Genomic DNA, 25468 nt, shown 5'->3' with positions numbered 1-25468 from the left:
TTTGATTACAGTGCACTCAGCCTGTTTAACAGTCCTCTTCAAAAGAGCCTTTTGCAGTTCGTCTAAAGGTCTAACCCTTGTCTTCCGTTTACCGTCTTGTGCTAAGAATTGTAACAGACTAATATGTTTTAAAGGTACTGTAACTGCATGTGGCTGTAGTGCTGATTTTCAGTAACATTCACTGTTACCATGGCCATTAAAATCAGTAATCGTTTTATCCCTGCAACATAAGTTGCATACCTGAACAAATGTGTATGAGCTACGCATTCTTACAATCTGCTTCATAATGATCTAATCTGATCGCATGACCCTACACCCATGTAACATTTTATGAGACACTAAATTGGGGGTTTTCCACAGCTATTATAATTCTAAAAATAAGCTTAAAATATACTAACCTGTAATATCAGTTTCACTTTATTAGAATTACTGACATTTTCAATAATTGTCTAGAACTGCATTCAAGGAGAAGAAAAGAATTCCAACATCACAGCAATAGTACATAGTCAAAAGTGTCACCTAAAGTTGGATTCTTAAACGCAAGTCATTCCAGATAAGATATATGAAGATCTTTGAGTGGTGCATTTAAGGTTTCTATATGATTAAAAAGAGAAACCTGACAAGCATGAAAAATGTATGTAAAGGCTCCAAATACCAGAACTGTGAAGCCTTCCATAAAAACACACAGTTACGTTTACATTCAACAAATGAAAGGCAAAAGTTTATAATGTGTAAAAGGTTTCCTGAGTGCTGGAAACAGTCAGACGTATGGAATTCATCTCAGCAGATTCTTCAGCCAGACGTAAATTTTCTGGTGCCATGCCTCGAAGACAGGACATATTTTCAGATCCAGTCACAACTCATTTAAGAGCTGGGAGGAAGTTGGTGTTATTTGCTCCTGATTTTTGCATCTCATGCCATTGTTAAGAGTCACAGGATTTGGCAAAGCAGGACAAAATAAAATAAAGCTTTCCAAGGCAGCGGTTCAAAGCAACAAAACGAAAGGAGGATGTTTTAAGCCTTTGACTAGAAAGGAAACAGAAATTAAAAACAAGCTTTCTTTAACAAACTTCACCTGATCAATATGGGGCTTTGCGTTTGTAATCGTAAAGGCGTTTCATCAAAGAAGCCGCTATTGCTCTGCAAACAACCTCTGCACATGCCAGATCTGAGCGCTGATGTTTAACTAGTACATAACATTCGCAGGCCTACCACAGTGAATGCAGGCAGCAAGTTATGCGAGCGGTACGGATGCCTACTGCAACCCACAGGAACAAGGCTGCTTGCCACAAGCTGCCCACAACAGCATTAAGAATGTAAACAAAACACCAAATGCACAAGAGGTTTTGTCTTCTGCTTTCCCAGAATTTGGTGCCGCAGAGTATGACAGTAAAAATGTATTTGAATAAATAATTTCCAATAAATAAGTAACAAGTACTTAATTTCTTTGGCTCTTAAATCGCCGATGTAATCTGAGATAAAGACAACAGGAGCAAAATAGAGCAATGTGACAGATGAGTTAAAAGAAGGGCCAATCTTTGAGTCTGAAGGTTGTCTTCTCGCTCCTCAGCATCCTGCGCCAGGCTGAGCTGTCATCAAGCTGTCACATCTTTGGACAGAAGAGGTTGCTGCTGTTGATAGCTTCTTGCCCAGCCTTGCACAATCTGTGCACATGAAACACAGCAGAACAGATTAACTGAGTCACAGGTTTCCAGTTTCCGACCTCGATGAAGTTTTTGACCAAAACGGAACAATCCATGTTGCAGATTTTGACTTTTGTTAAAAACATACTGGACATCAACAAATTTAGGAGAATAAACAGCCTCTATAACATAAGATGTAAATACTGAACAGTTTTGTCTCAGCACTTGATGTCTTACATGAGAAACTGAAAGCGATGCAATATCGCAATGTCTTAAAGAGTAACTCTCTATCACCACCTAGTGCTCACCTCAACTCTGTGCAGCAGTGGTAGCAGTGAAGCTGATAATACCATTTTTTCTTGAATCTGTTGACTTAAGGCTATGAGATGAGTAAAATTTACATGAGGAAAAGTAATTCTGTATAAATCAATTACCATTTTTGCGTTTCTAAAAAATGTTTTAGAACATTTTGAAAATCAACTCAATTTTGTAGTCTATTATAGATCAGCTTTAGCTACATAAATCCATGTAGAGTTCCAACTTGACTGTATATCACAAAAAAGTAGTGGATTATCACAGAATAGCAAATATGAAATCTAAAAGTATAATACAGAATTGAAAGAAGTACATGTAAAATTATTTAGAAAATATCATGCACTTACACATAGGACAGATACAGTACATAGTTCCAGAAGCTACATAAATCCTAAGAATGCATACATTTATAACATTTGGTGCACCAAATATTAAACATAGACTTAGATCTGAATACAAATGTCAGAACCTATTATGAAATACTTAAAATTTTGATAATTAGTATAACTTCTATCTAGTTATTAAAATATATAGGAATGGTATTTTGCACACATATTTTATTTATTTGATTCTCTGCCTCAAGTTAATGTTTTTAACGTCTTCAAAAGTCTGACAAGCAAAGAGAAGATGAAATCTGATGTTTTGTTATGTCTCATACTTGATAAAAATTTGTATTAACTTTTTGTACATGGTTTATATTCTATCTGTATGTCTCAAGGACCAAGTAAAAACAAAATAGTGCAAATAAAACTATTTTCCATCAATTGAAGTACAACCCCTGCTATCAGCATCTAAATAATATTAGATACTTAAGGCTAAAACTTTAAACTCAAGGCCAACTGTTACCTTATTTAGATTACACAAAGATACTCTGAATCAAATTTATGGTCCTATAAATAAAACACAACTTGAATTCGGGAAATAAAAAGATTTTCTATACTTGTCCTCAAACTGGAAACTGCTATAAGTAAATTTTATATTTTAACTATTCTTTTATAAGATGCTGTAAAAACAACATGTCCATGAATGATGAACTGAATTGACTCCAAAACAAGTCAAAGGTCACTAATGTGGGCAGGGATAAAGAGATTTTAGTTTGAACCTGAAAGAAAAGCTGTGATGAAACAATACTGCCTGCTATTATTGCATTGTTTGTTGCATTTAGATTTAAATTTGTAAAAGGGGAAGATGCAATTTGAGGAACTACGGAAGTCTAAAGCTAAATGCTGCAACTAAAGATAACAGTGGGTATGTTTTTACACTGTCAAAGACACACTCCACAAATACAGAGTGAAAATTGTGGTTTTACTGAGAAATATATTTTCACTCTGGATTTACAGGAATCCAACTAAAGATGTTCCTCATCCAATATAATAGTATACACCTTTCCTTTAATTTACAAAGGACACTGTCACTGAGAGTTTGCGTCTCCTACCCTGGTGTCCTCTTCTCTCCACAAAAGCTCCTGTTCAGCTTCATGAAGCTCCTCTGCAGGGTCATACGTGTAAACAGGTAACAGCTGATGCCGAAGTCTGTCGATCCTAAGGCAGAAGATAAAGTGCATCAAGAAATCAATGGGTCACACTGAGGAAGTAAGAGGCAGTGCCAGCTAATCAATACCCTGAGTTTGTTCTCACCTCCTTTTCCTACGCAGACATAAAATCTAGAACAAACAAAATAAAAAGTGCATGAGAGCTGCATCTTTTTAAGTCTCTAATGTCACACATTCTGATGAGCTACTTACCAAAACTGTAGCAATTCCAGCAATAGTTATAAGAAGGAATGGCACCAGCACGTAGCTCACCGCCACACCCCCATCTTTGTGGGCAGGGGGCTGAGTGGTAGTGCTGTTCATCCTAATTAACGTTCAAGGGGGAAAGGGCCACAGGGGGCCTGCTTGTGTGTGGGATCTTTGTACAGGCACCAGTCCCCCCTCCTCCTCCTGTTGGCTGACACTGTGTTGCAGCGGCTCTGTCGTCAGGCTGCCCCCTTGTTTATGCCTCATCCTCGTCGTTCATGTGACTTCCACATGGTATCACTGCCCTCCCTAATCAGCGAGCAATCTAAGGAAGCACATAATGGAAATGGTCTGTACACAGCTATCTGTCTGTCAAGGAAAGTGTCAAATAAATAGAAAGAGGAAGATTTAGGAATAAGAGAACCAGTCATGCTGCAGAAACTAATGATTAAATGACTAAAGATTTAAACGGGCCAATGTTAGCAAGCCGTATTTTACCGATTTGCCACGATTAGCACTTGTTTAAAAAAAGGCACGCCATCTAAACCAATGCATTCCTTACCTATAAGTAAAAGGTTACATTTACGCCTCACCTGACTGCTGTAACAAAAGTGTCTTCAACGCTACAAATAATTTTTGTTTAGCTGTTGTAACTTGATGGTGAGTTTCCTGCAGCATTGCGCAAAAAAGGTGATTAAACTGCGACAAATATAACTTACTCGGTCAGTAAGACTAAATACACGGCCTGCTCTAACATGTTCTACTCATTTTAGGTCAATTCTTACTCACTCTGCAGAATAAAAAGCCTTCTTTCCTTTAAGACTTGACGTTCACTAGCTTCAGACAGACGACCTTTCACTACCAGTGACAACAGTGTACGAGCTTCCGGTTTGAACTCTTCAGAATAAAAGACTGATCTCACGCGAAGCAACGAAAAGTAAAAGTGATTTTAATTCGATGTATTTTTATTTGGATTCTCCGTCATGGACCACTACAAAGTATTGTATATTTATGATGTGGGAGAAAATTATATATGATATATGCAAATTCGTATCCACCCCCCATCTAGAGACTGAAATCTTTGCCCGTTCTTTTCCACAAAATATTTCAAGCACAGTCAGATTGGATGAGTGCAATCTAAGTTTTCAATCGGACTTAGGTCTAATATATTAATCCTACTACTTTATGAGACTCCGAGTGCACGTATGAACAAAGACAAATGTATTTTGCACAGTTATTTTAGCTCTAACTGTTTTGGTGTCCTGTAGAATGTGATTTTCCCCCAATCTTAAGTCTTTGCAGCCTCCAACAGATTTTCTCCCCAGATCTTTCTGGATTTTTTTTTTTCCTAATGACTGTCAAAATGTTTTCACAAAAAGGTTGTGTTGACAAGTTTAAAGTCATACAGATAAAATACCTTGTTTGGGCTTTCAGATGCTAGTTCTGATGAAGAGAGATACCAAGATTGTTTCAGCAGCTTTATAAAGGCACAACTATCATGGCTGCTTGTCAACATGAATCTAAAAAATGAAAAGTCAAACAAACATCTTGTCATTTCAAAATGAACTGCATTGTTGGTTGCTCTTTTGGCAGATCTACTTTCAAAGAATAAAATAGAACAGAGAGCAAATTATGCTGCTATGACTCTTGTTAGAAAAGTCTGAACCAAACAGATACATGTGTGAGATACTAAAGAGATCTTTTACAGTGTCAACACATTATTTCCTCAACTGTGTCCTAATTGTCCACTTTCTCAACAAAATCTTGCGAGATGGAATCTGTGCAAATCACGCTTGTGTTTCCACTACTGTTAAAAGGTCTCTTTGCCAGTTCAACCATCAGAAAATACAAGAGTACTGTCCAATACATAGTATTTAATATCAGAACTATTTTTTGTCTTTTAGCTTTGAACAAGAAATTTTGCAGCTTATAAAGAAGTTTAAGAAGAAGATGGAGTGAAAGGACAAAAACATCTAATTTCTTTATTTGATGCATTCAAGACGCTAGACTTTCTGTAATCATTTGAAGAAGTCTTGATAGTTCTCCACTTGATAGTCCTCCGAGTTTTTATTTGTTGCACTGTTTGTAATTGGCCGCTAGATGTCACTAAACTTGAGGAAATTATTAAATATGTGTTTTAGGAAATATGTTGAAACTATGTTAGTAGTAAAAAAAAAAAAAAGGTTAAATCTGTGTATCGCTTTCTCGTCTGAATGACCTGACACCCATATGTTAATAGTGGGTTTTTCCACACAATAGAGATATGTAATATTGCTTACATTTTGTCATTCACCTGAGATTGTGTTTATTGTATGTGAATGTGTGATAAACCATGTAAACTTCGTTTTTCAGAACCAAGCGATAAAATAAACAATTTTTACTGGTGGCAGTTTATTTGCACTTGAGCCAATTTGCATAAGAAAAAAATACATAATCTGATTGATCTAGTTTAAGGTCTGCTATGGCCTCCAATCTGCAGAAGAAAACACCCCCCTCTCTTCATCCTGTTTGATGCTGAATGGCTTTGACAGGATGCCTTATTTCAGTGGAAGCTGCACCTCAGAAATAACAATGAAGCATGTAAAAGAGGATCAGTATATCTAAGTGTGAAGGTTGCCTAACATTGTATAATATATTTTTTTTAGATATATGAAACTAACTAATTAGAATATCCAATTAGGGGTTTACCTGTTATAGTCAAACTCCACAGATTTGGTCTTTTTGGAAGAGTGGAGCACCATCGTCTTACAGCAAGAAGATCTTTCTGCATGGTGTTTGCATGTTCTCCCTGAATATTTGTGAATCATGGCTTCCTCCTACAGTCCAAACATATGACCATCAGATTAACTGGTCTTTCTACACTGCCTTTTGGTGTGAATGTGTGGGCATGATTGTTTGTCCTGTGTCTCTATGTTGGCCTGTGATGAATTGGCGACCTGTTCATGATATACCCTGCCTCCCACTCAATGATGGCTGGAGGTATAGGCACCAGCTCCCCTGCAACCAAAGAATTTGGCCAGAACTGACTAAAAAATGGATGAAGCTAAATACATGACAATTGTTGAAGATAACACATTAGATGCTGTGAAACACTTCAAACTACGGCAAGAGTTAATCTTCAACAGAACATTGATGTTAAGCTAACATAAATGAATAAATCAGATCTAATAGATAAAGTGGTCTTAATGGATGACTTAAAGACCAACATTCACTTGACAGATGCTTCATCCAATCTGACTGCTGAAAAGAAGTATGGACAAAAGTCTCAGTTTGTAGATTTGCAAGCTGGCAAAAATAATAGAGGAAATCCTTGCAGCTGTGTTTGCAGTGGAAGGTGGAACCACAAAATAGTGACTCAGATACTCAATATTGACTTATTTGTCAAATAATTTGGAACACCCCTATCGTCATCCGCTAAACTGTGTTTATCCATCACATAAAATCCTAATAAAACACAAGGACTTCTGTCACTATGGTAAGGCAAAAAATTGAAAACGTTCAAGAAGCCCTATCACTTTTGTGAGGCACTGTAAATGAGCAAATTAAACACTCAACAGTTGAGCAAAACGTTCTTTTGTTCTTGAGTGGATGAGTCAGTAGCCATCCCCAGAACAAAAACACTCCTTTCCCACCTTCCCTCCTCCTTTCGGGCAAAGTGAGATGTGGGCGGGGCCTACACTGCAAAGGGGAGGGGGACACCTCCTCTCAACGTGATCACTCCATTGGCTGGAAAGTGGAAGTCACATTTAACGCTCTCCTCGTCCATTCCTTCCGAATTATTTTATATCATAAATAATAATGTGTCGTTCCAGTTAAGTAACAGAGTATTCATCGATAACAATAAAGAAATAGCAAGGGGGAAAAAATCACAAAATTGACAATTGCTTAATAATTATATTTTGTATTACTTCCCATACGTTTATATGCTAAGAGGAGATTTTAGAAATCACTTGGCACACTCGTCGTCCCCCCCCGCAGTCTATTTCTGCTGTCCATTGAGAGTAAAAGCTGGGCCATCCCCCCAGCGCGCGCCTGTGCCGTGGAGCTCCCCCTTGCTGCGTGCATCGTGATCTCGTGGATGCAGAGTCTTACAGAGAGAACGCAGGGTCACCTTCTGTTCTACTGCAAGGGGAAAATACGCTCTGATTCGCAGCAGACACCACTGGGCAGGACCAGAAGCAGCATCTCTGGTAAGTGTTTACTGGCCGCCACGTCCGTGCATCATAGGGATAAGAAGCAGAGCATCCTTTCAGCGAAGGGCGAGATGGAGAAATCTGCATCACTCTCCATCATGTTGGCTAACGTTTCACCGCTGCTTCTAATGCAGCAAAACCCGACGGAGTACAACAGAATTCGGAGGCGATTCTGTTTGCCTTTTGCAGTTTGTAATTATTCATGCGTCATATTACATGATGTACCGTTGTTTGCTTACGCCATGGGGGAAGATGGTTCATCTCGCCTCACCTTGAATTAATGTTGTACGCTTTGTTGACTCGTCTAATGCTGGTTTACTCTACCTGATGTCCTGTTTTCAGACCACATTGTAAAATTATGCATTGCTGTTTTCTGTTTAGAATAATAGCTGGATTGTACAAATTAGACCTCACATATAAAACAAACCCGCTTTCTGAGCAGAAAAATGCTGATCAAAATTCATTTAATACTGTTTCATTTGTAGGCGATGGCGATGTAGCAAAGGGTTTATTTCCATGCTTGAAATGACTAAATTTGATAGCGAAAATAAACTTGGATCAGTCTGAAAACGTAACATTTTGTGCTGTTTAAAGGACAAGATGGGGCTAATGGACGTAGATGCGCTGCTTAGTGGTCATGTAGTGATGTATTTGAGTCTTTCTTGAGGGAAATGGAAGCGAATGTTAATGGGAGCACTCCACATAGCTCCAGTTATGTAATTGGTTGTCACAGCACAGCAAAGAGCCATCTCTAGCGTCATTGTTTTCCCTCCGACAAACCAACGGTGCCACAGAGGAGGAGCATCCCGCTTTCTACATGGGATTAGGTGCATGTGGTCCCTTTAATCATTCATCAAATCTGCTCTGAGGCTGAAACGCATCTGGCCTCCCAGCTGACTGAAGTATCTGGTGGCCACCTTCAGGTGTTTGGCATCCCCAATCTGTTATGATGGTGGTGGTGATGATGAGGAGGATGATGCGTTTCAGGGAGGGGGGTTGTTTAAAGTGCTGCTTGCTGCATTGGGTTGTAATATCCCCGTCCAACCAAGCAGCTGCTGTCGTTCCAAAACACTTCGTCCTGCCAAAAGACATGCAGCAACGCTTGTTGATGTGAGATCTTCTATGCGATGGCAGCGGTGAAGTAGCAGATGTCATTTTGCTTGATTTTGGAGCTCTTCATGGTGCTCAAATGGCTTTTTGTTGGAAATGACTAACGACTAACCCTTGAGCAACTTAACCTCTTTGGAGAACCCAGTGTTGCTTAAGAACATTGTACTAACTTTGGTGGTTAGTCAGAGTAAACTGGATCATGAAGTTCTGCCATCTGCCCTTTTCTATTTAACATCAAATCAGCAATCAGACCATGCAGTTCCCATCTTCTTCCAAGTCATCCACGTCCTGACCCAACCATAAATGCCCCTCTATGTCAGGGAATGCTTCGCTGAAGTGAGGAACAGGATGTGTTTATGTTAAGGGTCTCAAACTCCAGTCCTCGAGGGCCGCAGTCCTGCAACTTTTAGATGTGCCTCTGCTGCACCACACCTGAAAAGAATAATTAGGTCATTAGCAAGGCTAGGAGAACTGATCTACACAAGCAGGAGGTAATTAAGCCAATTCATTCCAGTGTTTTGTACCTGTGGCACATCTAAAAACTGCAGGACTGAGGAACTTTGAGGACTGGAGTTTGAGACCCCTGGTTTATGTGTTTGTTAAACTGCGGTACTTGCAGTAGTCATAGTTTACAAAATCTAGGTGTTCACACCAACAGACTGTTTTTTCTTTCATGAGAGAAAGACTGGGCATCACATACTTAGCAACTGTATCTTCAAGGCTACAGGATTTTTTCAAACCAATCAAACTCTTGTGAAAACTCTTGCTAGGGCAAAGGTTTGAGAGAACAAACATTTACAATGTTTGTGAGGTGGTGGAGGATATTTTCTGAATTCCAACTGGTTTTATTTTTGTCTAAATCCACCTCGAAAAAAAATGCATTTTAAAATACTTTAAGTTAATACCACAAGTGACTACGATCTGGAGAGTGTGTTGAGAGTTTGAAATATGTATTTGAGGCTGTGAGTTTGTTTGTTTCTTAGTTTTTTGGTCTCGGAATGAGTCTGTGTTGACTGTAGTCTAAGAAAGCTATTGTTTATATTTTAGCAGACAACAATACAATATTTGTGCAAATAGACAGTAAGAATATTATGTATAAATATATTCTATGTGGAACATATTTTATTCAAAAAATTGTTAAAAAAATAAAAATGATTACCTTCATGCAATTTGTGAATTTTTAGTTTATTTCTATAAGACTCTGTTGCTTACTGTGATTTAGTCTTAAATATCAAGTTTGTTTTTGTTTTATTACATTGAGATCGTAATCAGCTAGATGAGATTTTATTCCCAGTACAATCGTGAAAGTAGTTAACAAATAAAGTAAAAAATGTTTGTGAGCAGCAGATGAAGCATCCTTACCTCTTTTTGTCGCTAACTGTCAGCAACAAGTTTTGATTATCAGTTCACTGATTCAGAGCTGCCTCCAAAACGCTGTGTCGTTTTGTTTGTCCCCAACTTTAGTAATTAGTCAAAAAATGTCAGCTTATTTTAGAGCTGTCTGTGGTGCTGAAGCCGCCCTTAGCTGGAGAAAACAAACAACAAGCTATTTGGCCTTAATTACGTGAAAAATATTTGAAATTGTTAATTTCACCTGTTCCAACCACCAAGCATGGTGGCAGGGTAGTATTTGTGGTGTAGAGATGGAGAAATTAATAAAGAAGGAGGAATTCTTGCAACTTCTTTCGCTTTAGATCCTGCAGCTGCTCCCATCTTGCAAAGCATCCAGACCTGCCTAAAGTCAGCCAGTTCCCTTCTGCAAAAGAATGGACACTTAATTTGATGGGCTAAAATACTTTGTATAATGATAGTCGCTTTAGGATGATCTGACTTCAATTATCGTTATTGTTAGTATACAGATGTCAGTTAGCTTGTTTTGGATCTGTCCTTGGTGCTGAACTCACTCTTTGCATGTCTCTCAAAAGAATTACAGGAGGCTGCAGAGAGAAGATGGTGATACTCTCAGGGCTGGTAATTCAATTGTACTGGAGAGAAAAGAGTTGATGAGTACCTGCTATTTATCAGTCGACTCCTCGCTCTTAACAGAGAAGAAAAGTCAGGGCTCTGTTTATAATGGCTAAAATTGTTGTTTGCATCTTGCAGCTCTGGTGCCACATGTGGCTCTTTAGGCTAGTGACAGTGACTCTTAAAATTGACCAAACATGAATGAGCAACTTAAAGAAAAAAGAAATAGAAAATGTCTTTTGGCTGCCGAAAGACACCGATTGTGCAAGAAATGCCGTTTTTTGTCTTAAGATCGCAAACTCTGTTCTTCCTTCTCATAAAAGTTAGATTTTCTTTGTTTCCTTTTTTCTAAAAACTTTTGTTTTTAGAAAAAAACATTATTTACTTATTTATTTAAAAAACATTATTTAAGGTTGATGTGTGGTTTGATGATATGTTTTTAATGTTTGGATTATAAAGCTAATAAATGTATAATAACCACTACACAATACGTTGTGTTTGTCTCTCTGTGCCTGAATGTTTACTCTCTGGAAGTGGTGAGGCAGCCTCTCTGCATGCACAGGAAGTGTGTTGTCTGGATTTGATGATGGTTTTGTGTTCATGTAATCAGCAGCTTGATCTGTAGTGATCTTTAACATTTAATGGATGATGAACAGCATCAACCAGCAGGAAGGGCTTCTGATAGCAGGAAGTGAAAATGTAATCCCTTTAAGACGGTGCGATGGATGTTTTCAGTGTGTTTTTAATGCGAGTTGTTAGTTTGATTTATTTTTGAAGCTGCGATTATAGTAACTGACTGGAGGGAGGATTGTTTTGTAGGTTTCTAAAGCAAAATTTTGTCATTTTTTAAAATTTTTTTATTTTTTTTACTTAGCCATTTATGCATCATAATGCTAAGTAAGTGATTTTTGAAATTAAAATAGATTAAACTGAGCACCCAATTCCATTTCAAAAATATTATTTTTGAAGAATTTGTAAGGAATATTATATACAATCGTATTTGATGCACACACTCATTTCAATTTCTTTGAATTTGATCAACAGTAGTCACCCATTTGGTTAGTGATTTGCACAAAATGGATTTAATAATATAGCAGGAGGACAAAATCAAAATTATTCAACTTTACCTCAAATTTAAGTGATATTAAACACACATCAAAAATGGTTTTAGAGGTTTTGGAGATCCAGCTGGGAAACCAACCAGTTTAAGTGAACGTTACTAATTGAATCAAGAAGAATGGTCAAATATCAGACCTTAATCTTGCTTGTTGCTGGTTACTGAAAGGATATGATTCAACTGCAGCTTTCAAAAGGCATTTTAACCAAATGTCTGCTGAGCCTCTATTCAGCTTAGGCTAAATTAGAATACGTTATAATGATGAACCCAATGTGTTTATGCAATTATGATAAGTTTGTTGTATCATCATTCTATTATTAGGAAAACTATCTGAATGCCTTTTAAGAGCCCAAATATGAACATGGCAGTTGTTCTTATGGTTCTCATAATATAACTCGCAAAAGGAGGAGTCTAATGTTTTCTGGTGACCTTTTTTGGTATTGTTAGTCCTCTGTGTTTGTAGAACATCACTTGTCAGGTGAAGGGGAGAATGTGTGAAATGGTGGCGTGAGAAGGTGTTTTGTTCTTTGTCTTTTTTTTCTGTTTTGTTAACTCTTCCATATAATATGTTTGCCAGTGAAACAAAATTCAGGTTTACGTTCCTCTGTTCGAAGGGGAGACAGTGTCTTCTGACAAGCTGTGAAAAAAGAGGCAGTGTAAGAGCGGCGCGTCAGAAGGGCAGCCGGAGTGTCTCATTTCTCTCAGCGCAGAGCAGAACACACACGAAGATATACTCCGACCTCAGCGGAAGATTGATAATGTTACAGATGATCAGAAGCATCTGCAGCAAAGCTTTGTACGTCTTTCCAGGAAAAGAATGCTACCTCAAACTAAAGCATATAAACAAAAACTAAACATAGTTACTATTCTAGTTATATTATGAAATATTTATAGACTACCATGTCCCTCAGGGGTTGTAGAGACTGGTCAATATGTGCTGAGATACACATCAGAAGAAAACACTTGGCGAGTTCTAGTCGTATGTTATCTTTCCTACACCCTTCATTTATTAGAACATAATAAACCTGCTTTGTATTACGTTTGTCACTAGTACATGTCACTTTACTCCTGCTCTGAATTTGTGTTGTGTAGCTGCTGCTCAGCCTCAGGCAGGGCACAGACTCAGCATGTGTCATACCCCTGTCTGAAATTCAAAATGGAGTCATGTTGTGCCCACTGTGGAAGCATGAGACACCACAGTCTGCGACAACACTGGTACAAATGGTTAAACCACAAACTACCATTCACTAATGGTAGTTGCTGATGTTCCCGTGGATGTGGATGTGCCCATGAATGAAGCAGCCGCTGGAAACATGTTTGAGTGCTAAATGATGTGATGATGATCAGATGTTTCATCTCATCTCTGCACTTAACCTACAGAACATAAGCAGGATGTGGTGCATTGCACTGCCGAAATAAGAACCACAAATGTTATCTTCTCTGGTGAAACCAGTTGTCTTCAGAGGTCACATAGTAAATACAGTCCACAATGTGTGTAAAATTATCTCAGTCGAAAGTACAGCTTTTCTGTGAAACATTGGTAAACAAAGAGCGTCATGAGAACCAAGATTCGCCACACAAGTCAGTGATGAAGTAGTGGGGAAGTTTAAAGCAGGGAGTGTTTATAAAGCAATCTATGGAGCTTTGTACACCTCACAGTGCACTGTTTAATCCATCATCTGAAAACAGAAAGATTATGGAACAACAGTAAACATTTGGTTGTCCACCTAAGATGACAGGCCAGGTATTAATCGGAGAGGCAGCCATGATACCCATTGTAACTCTGGAGGAGCTGCAGAGGTCCATCTCTCAGGTGGGAAGATAATTATCAATCATGTACTTCACAAATTCAGCCTTAAGGGATCAGCAGTACAGAGAAATCCACTGTTAATAGAACTTAAAAACTTAAAGAAGAAGGTGCTCTAGTTACATGACACCAAACTTTAATTTTTTGACTTACATTCAAAACAGCATGTGTGGGTGGAAACTAACACTGTACTCTGATGCTTTAAACGTTTTTGTAGAACAATGATCCCAAACATACAGATGAAAATCATATTTCTATTAATATTTGTAACATTAAACACATACCGGTAGTCACATTTTGGAAAGGCCTTGTCAAAGTCCAGAACAAAATTTGAAAGTTGATGTTCACATATGCGTCTCATTCAATCTGACTGATCTGGAGATATTGTGAAGAAAAATAGGCAGAAATTTAATTTGCTGATGTATAAAGCTGGTAAAGTTGGCAAGACACAGATTCCATAGAAAGGCACAGCAAATCACTTTCAGAACTTGGATAATTACCAACATTAACTATAACCATAAAGTACAAGCTATCCATCCCCACTGCATCACTGAGTCCACCTCTTTATATATTTTGACATTTGAACTGTGTGCTTGGTACTAGTTAGTTGATTTTTTTTTTTCACTTCAGCCCAGAGGATACAGAGTCCATGATGTAGAAGGACAGAAAATCTCATATTTTCTATAAGCAGCTCTTTGAACGGTTTCTTCTTGAAACGTTATTTCTTTGAAGATGCTCATTTTAAAGAATTTAAGTAGTCAGTATATCATCTGCAGTTCATTACAGATTTTCAGTCTGGGTCTGTACATGCTTTTTTATTACTAACACCATCATATGTGGTGAAATCTCAGTGTTTACAATGTTACCCTTGGAAAATCTAGTAAAAACATAATGATTTTTTTCCCAGTACTTTTCCTGTTCATGAAGATTCTTTCTCCTACTTTTTCCAAATCAAGCTATTTTCCAGAATCAATTGGCTCACTTTCAGGCTTTCATATGTTGTCTTCCTAATATTTGTACAAATGTGCATTTGATGTCACAAATTGGGTTGTAATTCATAATTAAGTACAATAAAACAGAAAACAAATGTTTGGATTCAGAGAGGGTTTTGCAGATGTGGCTACATTAGCTTGAGTAAACGTATTAATAATTCATCAGTCCTCATCGCTGTTGCAAGTCATTCTGAAACAAAAATACTGTCTTTGGAACTCTTGTAATGTTTCACCAACATATTTAAAACCCTAAATGTCTAACCAGTCATTCTATGACACAAATAAACAATCATTCACAAAAGAGAGAAGCTGCAAGCAAAATGTTTTCATGGTTTGGCTCAAATAGAAAAAAAAAAAGATTCTGTTTAGAGTGGAAAAACATGAGCAGCACGCAGTGACTCAGTGATTTCGCATGAATTCAGCCAGATATCTGTTGGATTTGGCTTCAGTGAGGCATTATATTTAGCTGGGATATTTCTTGCTGTCTTATTTGATATATCAGTCGTTCACCTTAGTGTTACCTTAAATTTGTTGTTTCTTTACTGCATGACATGTTTGTAAGATGTGTGTCCTCAGCTCAACAAACAGTGCAGTAATACAGACGTATTATGTTCTAGTGGAAACAGATTACAGAAGAGAGGTTATCTTCTGATAAACTGAGGCATCTGTTCTGGTTCTGGCTTCATTATTTTTTTTTTATAAAAGCACAGCCAGGAGAGTTACTTGGATTGAGACACAGCAATTATGTGGTATGTACAGTACATACACCTAGCCCATTTAGAAAACCCATTTGTGCCTGGCTTTGACATGCTAGCTAGCTGATGCTTCAAAACATTCACATAATGTTCTTTTCCCATGATGCCATTTGTTATATTAGTACTCAATCTCCTTCTACACAAAACGCCCCTCACAAAATGATGCTGCCACTATCATACTTCATAGTTTGGATTGTATTCTCAAGCTTACATGTTTTCCTTTTCCCTCCAAATGTTTTCATTCCAAGAGTTTTCATTAAGGCCTTACAATTTGATTTTAGTTTCATTAAATTTTGTATTTAAAGATGCAGTAGGTCTTTTTTGTATCCTTAGACCCCATTTCCTTTTGCTGTTTAGAGATGCAGTTGTTTGTTGACAAATTTATGAATGTTTATCTGATGAAAAACAAAGAAATTGTAAATATAGGGAGCAGATTCATAAATTAAGTGGGTAAAGGTAGTTTGATAGCAAAAGAGAAACTACTGAAAAAAAATTCTTTCACGTTTAAGGTGTATCAACATTTTTTCATAGTAATCAAAAACACAGTTTTTCATATCTCAGAGCTTTTGAGGTATATTCATTTTAGGTGTTTAGGGAATTAATTGACCAATTTGTGTAAAATAAAGGAAGAAAATTGTGGACTTAAATCAGCCGAGACACCCGAATAAAAGGTAAAATTGAGTCTCTGAAAAACACAAATGTCCATCATCACAACCAAGGCTCTTGAAACTTTTGTTTGTTCCCCACATAAAATCATAATAAAACAAAATTAAAGTTATTATGGCTGTTATAATGTCTGAAAAAGCGATTATAAATGCTTTTTCAAGCCACTGAATATGCAATTTTTGTGCACATCTGCATACTTATAAACTTCTGAGGTATTCATTACTTTATTTCTCCCAGGATTATACTCTCCACACTTACAGTATGTCCATAGTTTAAATTAAAATCTGTATAAAAAATATATGAAAGAAAGGTAATGATTTTCCCACAGTTTAATTAATAACTTGCTGCAAAAAGCTTTTTGTCTTCCCGTGTTGCCTGCTGCAGCTGAAGCATTGAAAACCCAATGAAACCACAATGTTTAAACAGATCCCATCTTAATAAAAAGTATTCTCCTGCTGAAATCAATTATGCTAAACAGGCGGGTACGTTGCTGTGCAGCTTTATGAAAACTGAGGAAGCTGATTTGATTTGCTATTCCTCTTGCCTCAGTGTCAGGGCTGACTAATCTTCTCTTGTTGTGATAGTTAAAACGGAAGCAAATCGTTTAATATCTTTGACTGAGTGAAGATAAGCTTTTTTTGTCACAGGTCAAGCTGATTTTTATTTTTATTTAGAGCAATTAGTTGCACTTTAGATTTCTGTGAGCTTTCTTTAGAAGGACTGACCCCATGTTTTTATCTCCACAGGTGATCTCCTGCAGGGGACAGGCAGCTCTCTTTAAAGTTTATGGAAACCTGACCTCCCATTGGCGGAGAAGGTGAGTCAGACCTTATTTTTCCAAAATATCCAACTTGATGGAAACCGTGTTTAGACTTAAACTCATAAAGATATCCGGGGGACAAAGTCAATGAGATCAGCCCTGAGCGTATTTTTGAAACCATGTCTGTAATGTATCATGTTAAACACACCACTTGTAAGGAATTAAGGGCTCTTTGTCATTGGTGTTAATATTTAATGAGAGTTTCTCAGTGTGTCTAGGGACCAACTGGAGGACAGGTGATTTTTCTTCCTTACCTGACTTCCATATTACATTACAGTGTACTTTTTGTACTCTTATGTTTTGCACATTTTTACAATATGCATAAGTTTACAACATGGTTAGCATTATATATGCTGACATTCTCACTTTCAAATCTGTGGTCTACATCACATGGCAGGAATATACAGTATGTATTTAACCCATTAATAACAAGTTCCTTTAATGAATATATATTTGATTGTCCTGTTGGCATTAAATTCACACTAGAGGTCAGTAACAATGCAAATAATCCTCACATCCAATAAATACATTTAATATAACAGGTGATAATAATATGGAAAAGGTATTGCTAAAATTTATTCAGGTTTTTAAAATGTATTTTTTTCTTTTTCTTTTTTATGACAATTTCAAGATGTCTTCTGGACATCCTGCTCTGTAGGATTTTAATCCATCCATCTAAAAAAATGCAATGACATTCAGTCATAGAGTTCAGTTTTGATTTAATCACAGCAGAATTTATTCTCCCAATACTTATTTGACTTAATGTTGTGCAGTGAATATTTAACTAGCTTTGACATACTTTTTCTCTACCAGTGGAGTCTGGCACAGAGAGCATACATAGATGAAGAGAAGAAGAGCTCATCTAGTTTTTTAAAACTTTATGTTCTCACTTATGGGAGCATCACACTGTCTCATTGGAAGAATTCCTTTGTAAGGTTCAGATTTCCATGTTTTTCTCTGTTTCTAGCACAACTTTTACCACAGCAGTAGAATTAAGTGGATGTTTGGTCAATGCAGGCTGATTATTTTATTCATAAGGAGGCTCATCAGGACACCGTGGCCTCATTCAGACAGGCTTCTCCAGGGAGTCTTTCCACTTTGGATTGGGAGGAAAAAAGCTGGGTCAGAGGAGTGTAGTGAGTTTTTGATTTATAATTACAGAGTTCTGATAAGTTTGGAGAGAACAAAGGGAAGAGTGCTGTTTGTTTAGTTTCATGTTTCACTGGAATCACTGATTGTCATTCAGGTTTTGTTTTTCCTTCATAGGTTATTTACTCTTGGACTCCAGTGGCAAACGCATTTCTAAAACGGTATATGAAGTAATAAGGGAGACAGATGCTTATTATGTGATTATAGGTTTGTTTTAGAAAATGTGAATGTCGGGAGAATGTGCGCACACTGTGATAGCATTTCTTGTACAGTTTAAATGAACTATAGGGAAATATATTAGTGACCCTTAATATATTTACCTATTGTCTATGGAAATGGTGAAATTTTTGGGAAATGTGTGAAAAATTTGATAATTTTCCACACATTTTCTTTATTTTTGCTGCATCAAAAAAAAATTAATTTCAGGACTCAGCAACAAAAACTTTGATTTTTTTTTTTAATCTCTATCTGGTGCCAGCTTGGAAAAATCTTACTTTTCACAGCACATGTCAATCTTTTATTCCCTAATTATTTATCAAGCAGCAGCAGTTCAAGAAAACGGTGTTTGACTAATAATTAGATATAAATATATAACACTGTGTAAACCAGCTTTGTTTTCAGTTTGGAGACAGATAAAAATTGTGATGGGTATTTAATGTGCAGCTGCTTTCTATGTTTTTATGTGTTTAAATCATATCAAGGTTTTGACATTTTTATTCAACAGCAGAATCCTTCTGCTTTTAAATATTCAAATTTAGACTCCCAAATAAAGCAAGCCGTAATGATGCAGCTGCAAGACGAGGCTCTTGAGTTTTGCATCTCAGGTCTAATTTAAATCTCAGTTTTTTGGTCTCCAGTGAAGTCTCTGGTGACAAGGCACTCAGTGTATTACTCAACCCTAAATAGGCTTTCAGAGTTACTGTAGGTGCCCATGCTCTGTAAACAGCATGGCTTCAAGATGATTACAGTCAAGAAACTCATTTGAAATATCATAGTAAACTACACCTGTTAATAAAATGAAACTTGCTTCAGTTTGTTATATCACATCCATTCACATACTTAGACAAACGTTTGAAATAACACCAATAATTTCCCATGTGCTACATTATTGAAATTAAAATAGAGGGTTATAATTTTGTCATAGTTGTGCAGTGTGACCTTTATAAGTAAGGTAACAGCACTTCTTTTCCAACTCTATGTAATTCACACTATTTGCCACGTCCTGTGTCAACTCTCTCAAAGGAATTAATTAATCAAGAAATTGTATTTACATGTGCGATGTCAGGCATCACAAACCTTTTTGTCAAAGCTAATTGTTATGATCTACGAGTCTTTGTGTCTCTTGTTTTCTCTTGTTTGTGCATTTAGATTTTTTCAGGTTGTTTGCTATTGCTGCCATGCACTTTAATTTCTTTGCCCTTAACCTTTAGTTGGTAAGTTGCTTTTATGTCCTGTATAGTTCCATCATGTTTATTGGTCACCTTCCCTCATTTCCCTGCCTAGCTTCTTCCCCAATGTTCTGCATTCCTCTGATTAGTCTCACCTGCCTCTCATCTGCTCTTCATCCTGTCTTCTGTGTCAGTCTTCCCCCATGCCAGCTTCCCTAAACTTCAGATGCTTTTTCCCTCCTCCTCAGTTTTGGTAAGGCCTTTGATCAATAAATTCCATCTTCACCAACATGACAATACCACTGTCCAGTCTGTACTCAGGTCCAACCTCACCATGAAGAATGACACATGTTGCTAAAATCCACAATAAGAGGGATTCCTCCAAGTTCATTAAACATTTTTTTTCTCCACATGTTTTTCCACAAGATATGTGGGAAAATCATTTTGAGCGAAGGCTAAGGCATCCAGGCATCCACTGTATCACAGCCGCTCACCATAGCTCAAGATGAAAATATGCAATTCCACCGCAATGTGATTCTCATTTAAAAGTGTTTTCATCATTAAAATGGGACCTGGTTTCCTGTGGAAAATTGTCTGTGAGATGTCGTTTAAAACATTCAAGGCGACCAACTCTTCCATCTTTGATGCACATTATTACATTTCCTTAAGCTAACTCAGTTTGTTGTAGAGTATGTTTCATTTTCTGTTGTCATGTTACTTATGGTTTCATGGGGTTTTTTTCTCTAAATTTCTTCTTGTTATCATCCACCTTCCTCCTCCATCCTACTCAATATAGCAGAAGTATGTTGTGCTGCAGCAATAACTGTCCCTGTGACACAAATCACTAAGATTTTAATGATATTTTTAACACTTTATTGCTTTAGTTTAAAAAGAGCTTTGATTTGGTGTTAATATTTATGTTTTTAAAGTCCTCTTAATCAGTTGCGCGTTCTTAAGTAATGCAGTTAAAGGAAGTCGTATTGCAATTGAAAGATTTTAAATATACATTTTTAAACATACATGCCCTTGCTGCCTTTTCTTGGAGCAGTTCTTTGAATTTCATTGCGATTTGGACTTGTTCGGTTTAGTACAGACATTCATCATCCCTACAGTTTGAAATCAAATTACTTTGATGATTTTATTATTGTTCATGTGCCACCATGGGGTGCACTGTACATTGGTAGTATCAGTAAGAAGACAATAAAAATCCTTCTCAAATAAACTGCCATGATTTTCACAAGATTCTTGAGACTGCAATTTTGAGACAAGGCTAAAGCATCCTGGCAGTCTCAATGCTTTCCATTTGGTATTGAAACATAAAAATTTGGATGAATCAAAAAGAGGACAGACTGACTTTACCGTCTTTCAAACTGCTTCCACTTCCTAGACTGCACTGTATGTCCAGCCAGCCGGTGCATCGAGTAATACATGAGGCCTATGTATCCATTTTCTCTGTACTTGTGTTACAGATCTAGTCATGTGAATCTTTATCTTTTGTACTGTGTACTTTATTAGTAAATAATATGCCAACTTACAAAACACAGTTGGAGTTGGCTTGCTTAGCGTCTGCTTATTGTTGACGGTGTCATCTAGTGGACCATGTTAGCAGTTAGCCTATGAAAATGTCTTGAAGGAGAAATGAACGATTAAAGATGCCAATTATTGTCACAATTAGTTATGTACCCTCGGAGGCATAATTGTACGACAACACAGAGATCAAAAGATTATAATCACAGAAAGCAAAGGTAATTGTGACCTCAGTGAACATTCCTGCAGAGTATTAATATAAAACCTTCTGTATTATCTGTGTGTAATAATCTTTCATGCTTATTTGTCTTTGTTGTTATTTATCTTTTTGGCTGCTTCTGGGATTAACCTTCGACAAAGCTGAATAACATAGTAATGCGAGCCTTAGAAATCATATGATTTGTAAGTTCTTTGAAGACTTTTGCTGCCGGCCAGTAATTTTATATAATAATTATAAACAAAATGTGGGCATAGACATGAATTCTTTCATGTGTAAAGTTTGTATACAAGGCTACTGAAACTACACCAGGTTTTTGGCCTTTTCTGTTGATCTTCAACCTAAGCCCAATTTAATAGGCTGTCAATCAAAGCCTAGTGTCTGTTAGTAGTCTTGAAGGTGAGAGAAGCATCATTACAGCAAGCATTTCAAAGGAAGGAAATAGCTTACTCGCTCAGTGAGAAACACAGAGAAAGAGCAAGATAACATAATAGCATTGGTTTAGTTTAAACACACATGGACGCACAATCAACATTGCACCATGCAGTTGCATAACCATCCCAACAAACTAATATCTTCGATACTAAGAAAGATGGAAAATCTTAAAAATTGATAATGATTAGCATAATTATTAGCATCATGTAATAGTAATATATGCAGGCTTAAGATGTGATTGACAATTTATTATATGGGCATGTAAATGAATAAATAGCTTTGCTCCATTATCGTTGTGGTTTTGTACCTTTATCACCACAACTGAGCATCTATTGTTAGCAGTTGTACAAATCTAAACCTTAGAGTGTATTTTACCACCAAAATTTCCAGTATTACAAATGATCTTGATAATGTTTGTTTCATTATCACTAACAAAATGGCACAAACACTCATGTAAGACTTTAAGGCTAAGTTTGTTATAAATACTTTCTAGTTTAAATATTCCTATCATTTCTTGCTCTCTTTTGAATTCCATCTCTTGCTCTTTCACTTCCAGACATATACACATACGGAGCTCAGCTAATAATGCAGCCAATCAGTATTCAAAGCAGCATCAGGCAGCTAAATGATAAAAAGGCAGAACATTTGGAGAGCAACAGGATTAACTGTTTCTTTGCCTGTTTTCTCTCGCCCTCCTTTGCTCCCTCTGTCATCTTACACATAAGAGGAAACTGGACAAAATCTGGCTTCTATTGTTTCTGCTTCATCACTTCAGTTCATGCCTCCGTCACAAGCCATGACAATATGTCTGTCTCCTTCTCCTCTGTTCCACTGTGCCTCTTCCGTCCATCGCTCTCTGCCCTCCCCTCGCAGTTTTTTTCCCCCCACTTTCTTCACCACACTGTCACCAGGAGGCTTGTGGCAAGAGGCTTGACAGTTACATAACCACTGCAGCAGCGCGGGGATGCTGCTTTAAATCACAGCACAGTTTGTAGGGGTAGGAGGGTTGTGTTTAAACGTGTTGTCTGTTGTGAGATTTAGGTTTTTGCTCAACAATTGTGTTTGAGAATAATTTTACGGAAGCTTTCAATCAATGGTCTTTTCCAGGCAATATGTATTTTTCGCTTATCGTCTGTCCTTCTTATCAGATTCTTATCAGGTTCTGTATTTTGTACATCAGTGTGACCTGAAGCTTTTTGATTGTAGCCAATAATGCCAATATTACTGAAAATAATCACACAATCTGCAGCCAGTGAAAATCCTTTGCTTTGGATGTATTCTTTGGTACAGTAAAGTTAAATTGTAAGCTAAGAAAAGCTGTTATCGTCATTGTCTTTGTTGTCTTCATTATCTTTATTTAGTGAGCTTGCATTTTAAGGTGTAGTAGCTGTGTCTTAACCACGACCTAATGACACTAAGAATTGACAATAAATGCAACAGTTATTAAGAATTATAATCTAAGGGTTGTCAGAAAGCATGCTCAGAAATTCAGCTCTGCCCTCTCCTTTACATTTGAACGTTCAAAATGGAACAATAACTTCTGATTTCAATTATTCTGAAGTCAAAAGGTAAGATTGCTTTATATGGCAGAACATCTTATCCTTTTGCCCTCAGGTATTCACACTTATTGTGAGAGATGTTACAAGACCTAAAGCCAGGCTGGAACAGCCCGTTCTTCCCTTTTTGAAAGCTTGGCAGTATAAAAGGAGATGTTTCAAGCCTTTGTACTCATATTAAGCTTCCATGGTTTGCTCACTGTCATCACCATTGCCATACTTTTCAGGATAATCAAAGATTAAAACCAATATGAGAGGAGACAGAGATTACTAATCGGTCTCATAAATAGGATTTTTCTTTAGCTGCTTAGAATTACCTGAAATGTCTCTCTAACTTTTTATCATTTTCTGTTACTTCTGGATCAGAGTATTTCCAGACCAAACAACTGCAACCTCGTGTCCTCCATCCATGCTATAAAGTACAGAGTGTACCCAATATACTATTCCTATCTGAGATGTATTGGCCTGCTTTGAGCATCTTTATTTGACTCTTTGCTTATCACATAGAAACCAACAAACAACAGAGAGAGGATTTTTCCCTATTAATTTTATAAAATTTTCCTTCTAAACATAAGGAGATTTATAATCAAGAGCTCTCGGGGGCCCCCTGCTGATCTGAGGTCCCTAGGCAGAATGTTTTCTTTTTCCTTGTGCCAGCTCTGCTCTTTACAAATCTAGAGTATGACTTTGGAGCATTTTTTCCTCTGTATCTTAGTTTTTCTCATCATATTACACTCTGGGTTGTTTCACTTGAACATTCCTCTATATAATAACTGTCAAGTCCACAAGGTTAAGTTTCTTTCAGTCACATGTCCAAAGCTATAATGTATGTATAATTTTCTGTCCCATGTTTTGAATTGATTATCTGACTTATTAGTGTTTATTCCTATTTTCATCTTTTGTGATGTTTACTTGCTCAGATACTGAGGTCTGATACCAGCCTTCCTTTTGAGTGTTAAGCTTCAGTCATGTTAAGACTAATTTAATTTTTAAACATTATTAGCAGTTCTACTTATCAGTTTTGTTAATATCCTTTCAACTGGTATGTACTGATTTAATTTGTGTAGAATCACCGGGATGATTGGTATGCATCTCCAGTCAGTGGGCGAGAGTCAGGAAAAATAATCATCTCATCACAAGGCAAAATAAAGACACAAAATGAATGCATGCACGTAATCCCACCTGTGGGGAGTTTAAAGTGACCGACAAACACAGAGTACATGTTTGTTGTGGTTACATGCATTTAAACTGATGCCTGCATGGGAGAAAATGTCTAAACTGCACACACAAAGTATCTGACTGAAATTAAGAAGAGGAAAGCCATGCTAAAAGCTGCACCACTCTGCTGTCCAGCTTCCAGACTCATTTTCTTCCAGTTAATGCACAATAACTTGGTTTTTGTGAAGCCACTACTTCCATCACATATTGACATTGCACAGTCCAGTCAAAGTGCACATTAGAACCATTAGTGGTGAACAAACAGTTTAACAAGCTGCAGGTGGCAGGCAGCGAAGACTCATCACTGATGTGTATGTTGGAGAAGAGTGTCTTTTGGTTATTTATGTCCCCTTGTCAAGGAATCACTGTGTGTCCTGTTCTTCAGGGAGAAATGTCACACCACGATGACTCACTCCAAACCCATCTATTGATTAAAAATGGGAGAGGCATAAGACAATCCTCCCTACAACTGAGTTGTAGGGAGAATAAGGAGCAATCCTTATTTTGCAGCAAAGAGAGCACTACTGGAGGCGTATAAATAACAGAGTCATCCTGAGCTTGTCTTTTTGAAGTGATGACCCACACAGTAGCCTTCACCGGCAAAGGCCAACATCTCTAAATATTGCAACATATAGCAGTGATCTGAATGAAGTGTGGATTTACTTAGTAATTCCTCCATGATATAATACTGTATGTTATCAAATATCTTACGATTAGCTTATTTCAAATGACATCCTGGTTCCAGGGGTTATATAAACAAACAACAACAACAAAAACAACAATGTCTTGTTTGATTATAGCAAGACTGTTCAGAATAAGGTGAGGCAGTGTGTTTCACCCTAATAAGGTGTCTATTT

General features: G+C 37.2%; 2 protein-coding genes across 3 annotated transcripts in view; one reads left to right on the top strand and one right to left on the bottom strand.

Annotated features, from left to right (window-relative positions):
• Positions 1–394: 394 nt before the first annotated feature.
• Positions 395–4593, bottom strand: smim29 (small integral membrane protein 29). The gene is made up of 5 exons (XM_032577484.1): positions 4486–4593; positions 3703–4021; positions 3596–3621; positions 3394–3499; positions 395–1664 (listed from the first exon to the last, which is right to left on the bottom strand). The coding sequence occupies exons 2-5, from the start codon at positions 3811–3813 to the stop codon at positions 1596–1598; spliced, it is 312 nt and encodes a 103-aa protein (XP_032433375.1). The 5' UTR covers positions 3814–4021; positions 4486–4593; the 3' UTR covers positions 395–1595.
• Positions 4594–7532: 2939 nt separating this feature from the next.
• Positions 7533–25468, top strand: part of pacsin1a (protein kinase C and casein kinase substrate in neurons 1a) — a 41476-nt gene continuing 23540 nt past the window's right edge. The window contains exons 1-2 of one of the 2 annotated variants that reach the window (XM_032577152.1): positions 7533–7886; positions 17048–17118. The gene's annotated coding sequence lies outside the window, so the exon portion shown is untranslated. Of the gene's footprint in view, positions 7887–8062; positions 8082–17047; positions 17119–25468 lie in introns of those variants that run through there. The other variant, XM_032577224.1, reaches the window with a different exon arrangement.

Source organism: Xiphophorus hellerii, chromosome 1 (genome assembly GCF_003331165.1).
Source record: "Xiphophorus hellerii strain 12219 chromosome 1, Xiphophorus_hellerii-4.1, whole genome shotgun sequence".
Taxonomy (NCBI): domain Eukaryota; kingdom Metazoa; phylum Chordata; class Actinopteri; order Cyprinodontiformes; family Poeciliidae; genus Xiphophorus; species Xiphophorus hellerii.
This window is presented reverse-complemented; position numbering and strand designations above follow the sequence as displayed.

Coding starts and splice junctions, on each gene's coding strand:
- smim29 (XM_032577484.1), bottom strand. CDS start 3,813: ATGAACAGCACTACCACTCAGCCCCCTGCCCACAAAGATGGGGGTGTG. Junction 3,622..3,702: donor CTGGAATTGCTACAGTTTTG/GTAAGTAGCTCA, acceptor TGTTTGTTCTAG/ATTTTATGTCTGCGTAGGAA. Junction 3,500..3,595: donor TGTCTGCGTAGGAAAAGGAG/GTGAGAACAAAC, acceptor CTTCTGCCTTAG/GATCGACAGACTTCGGCATC.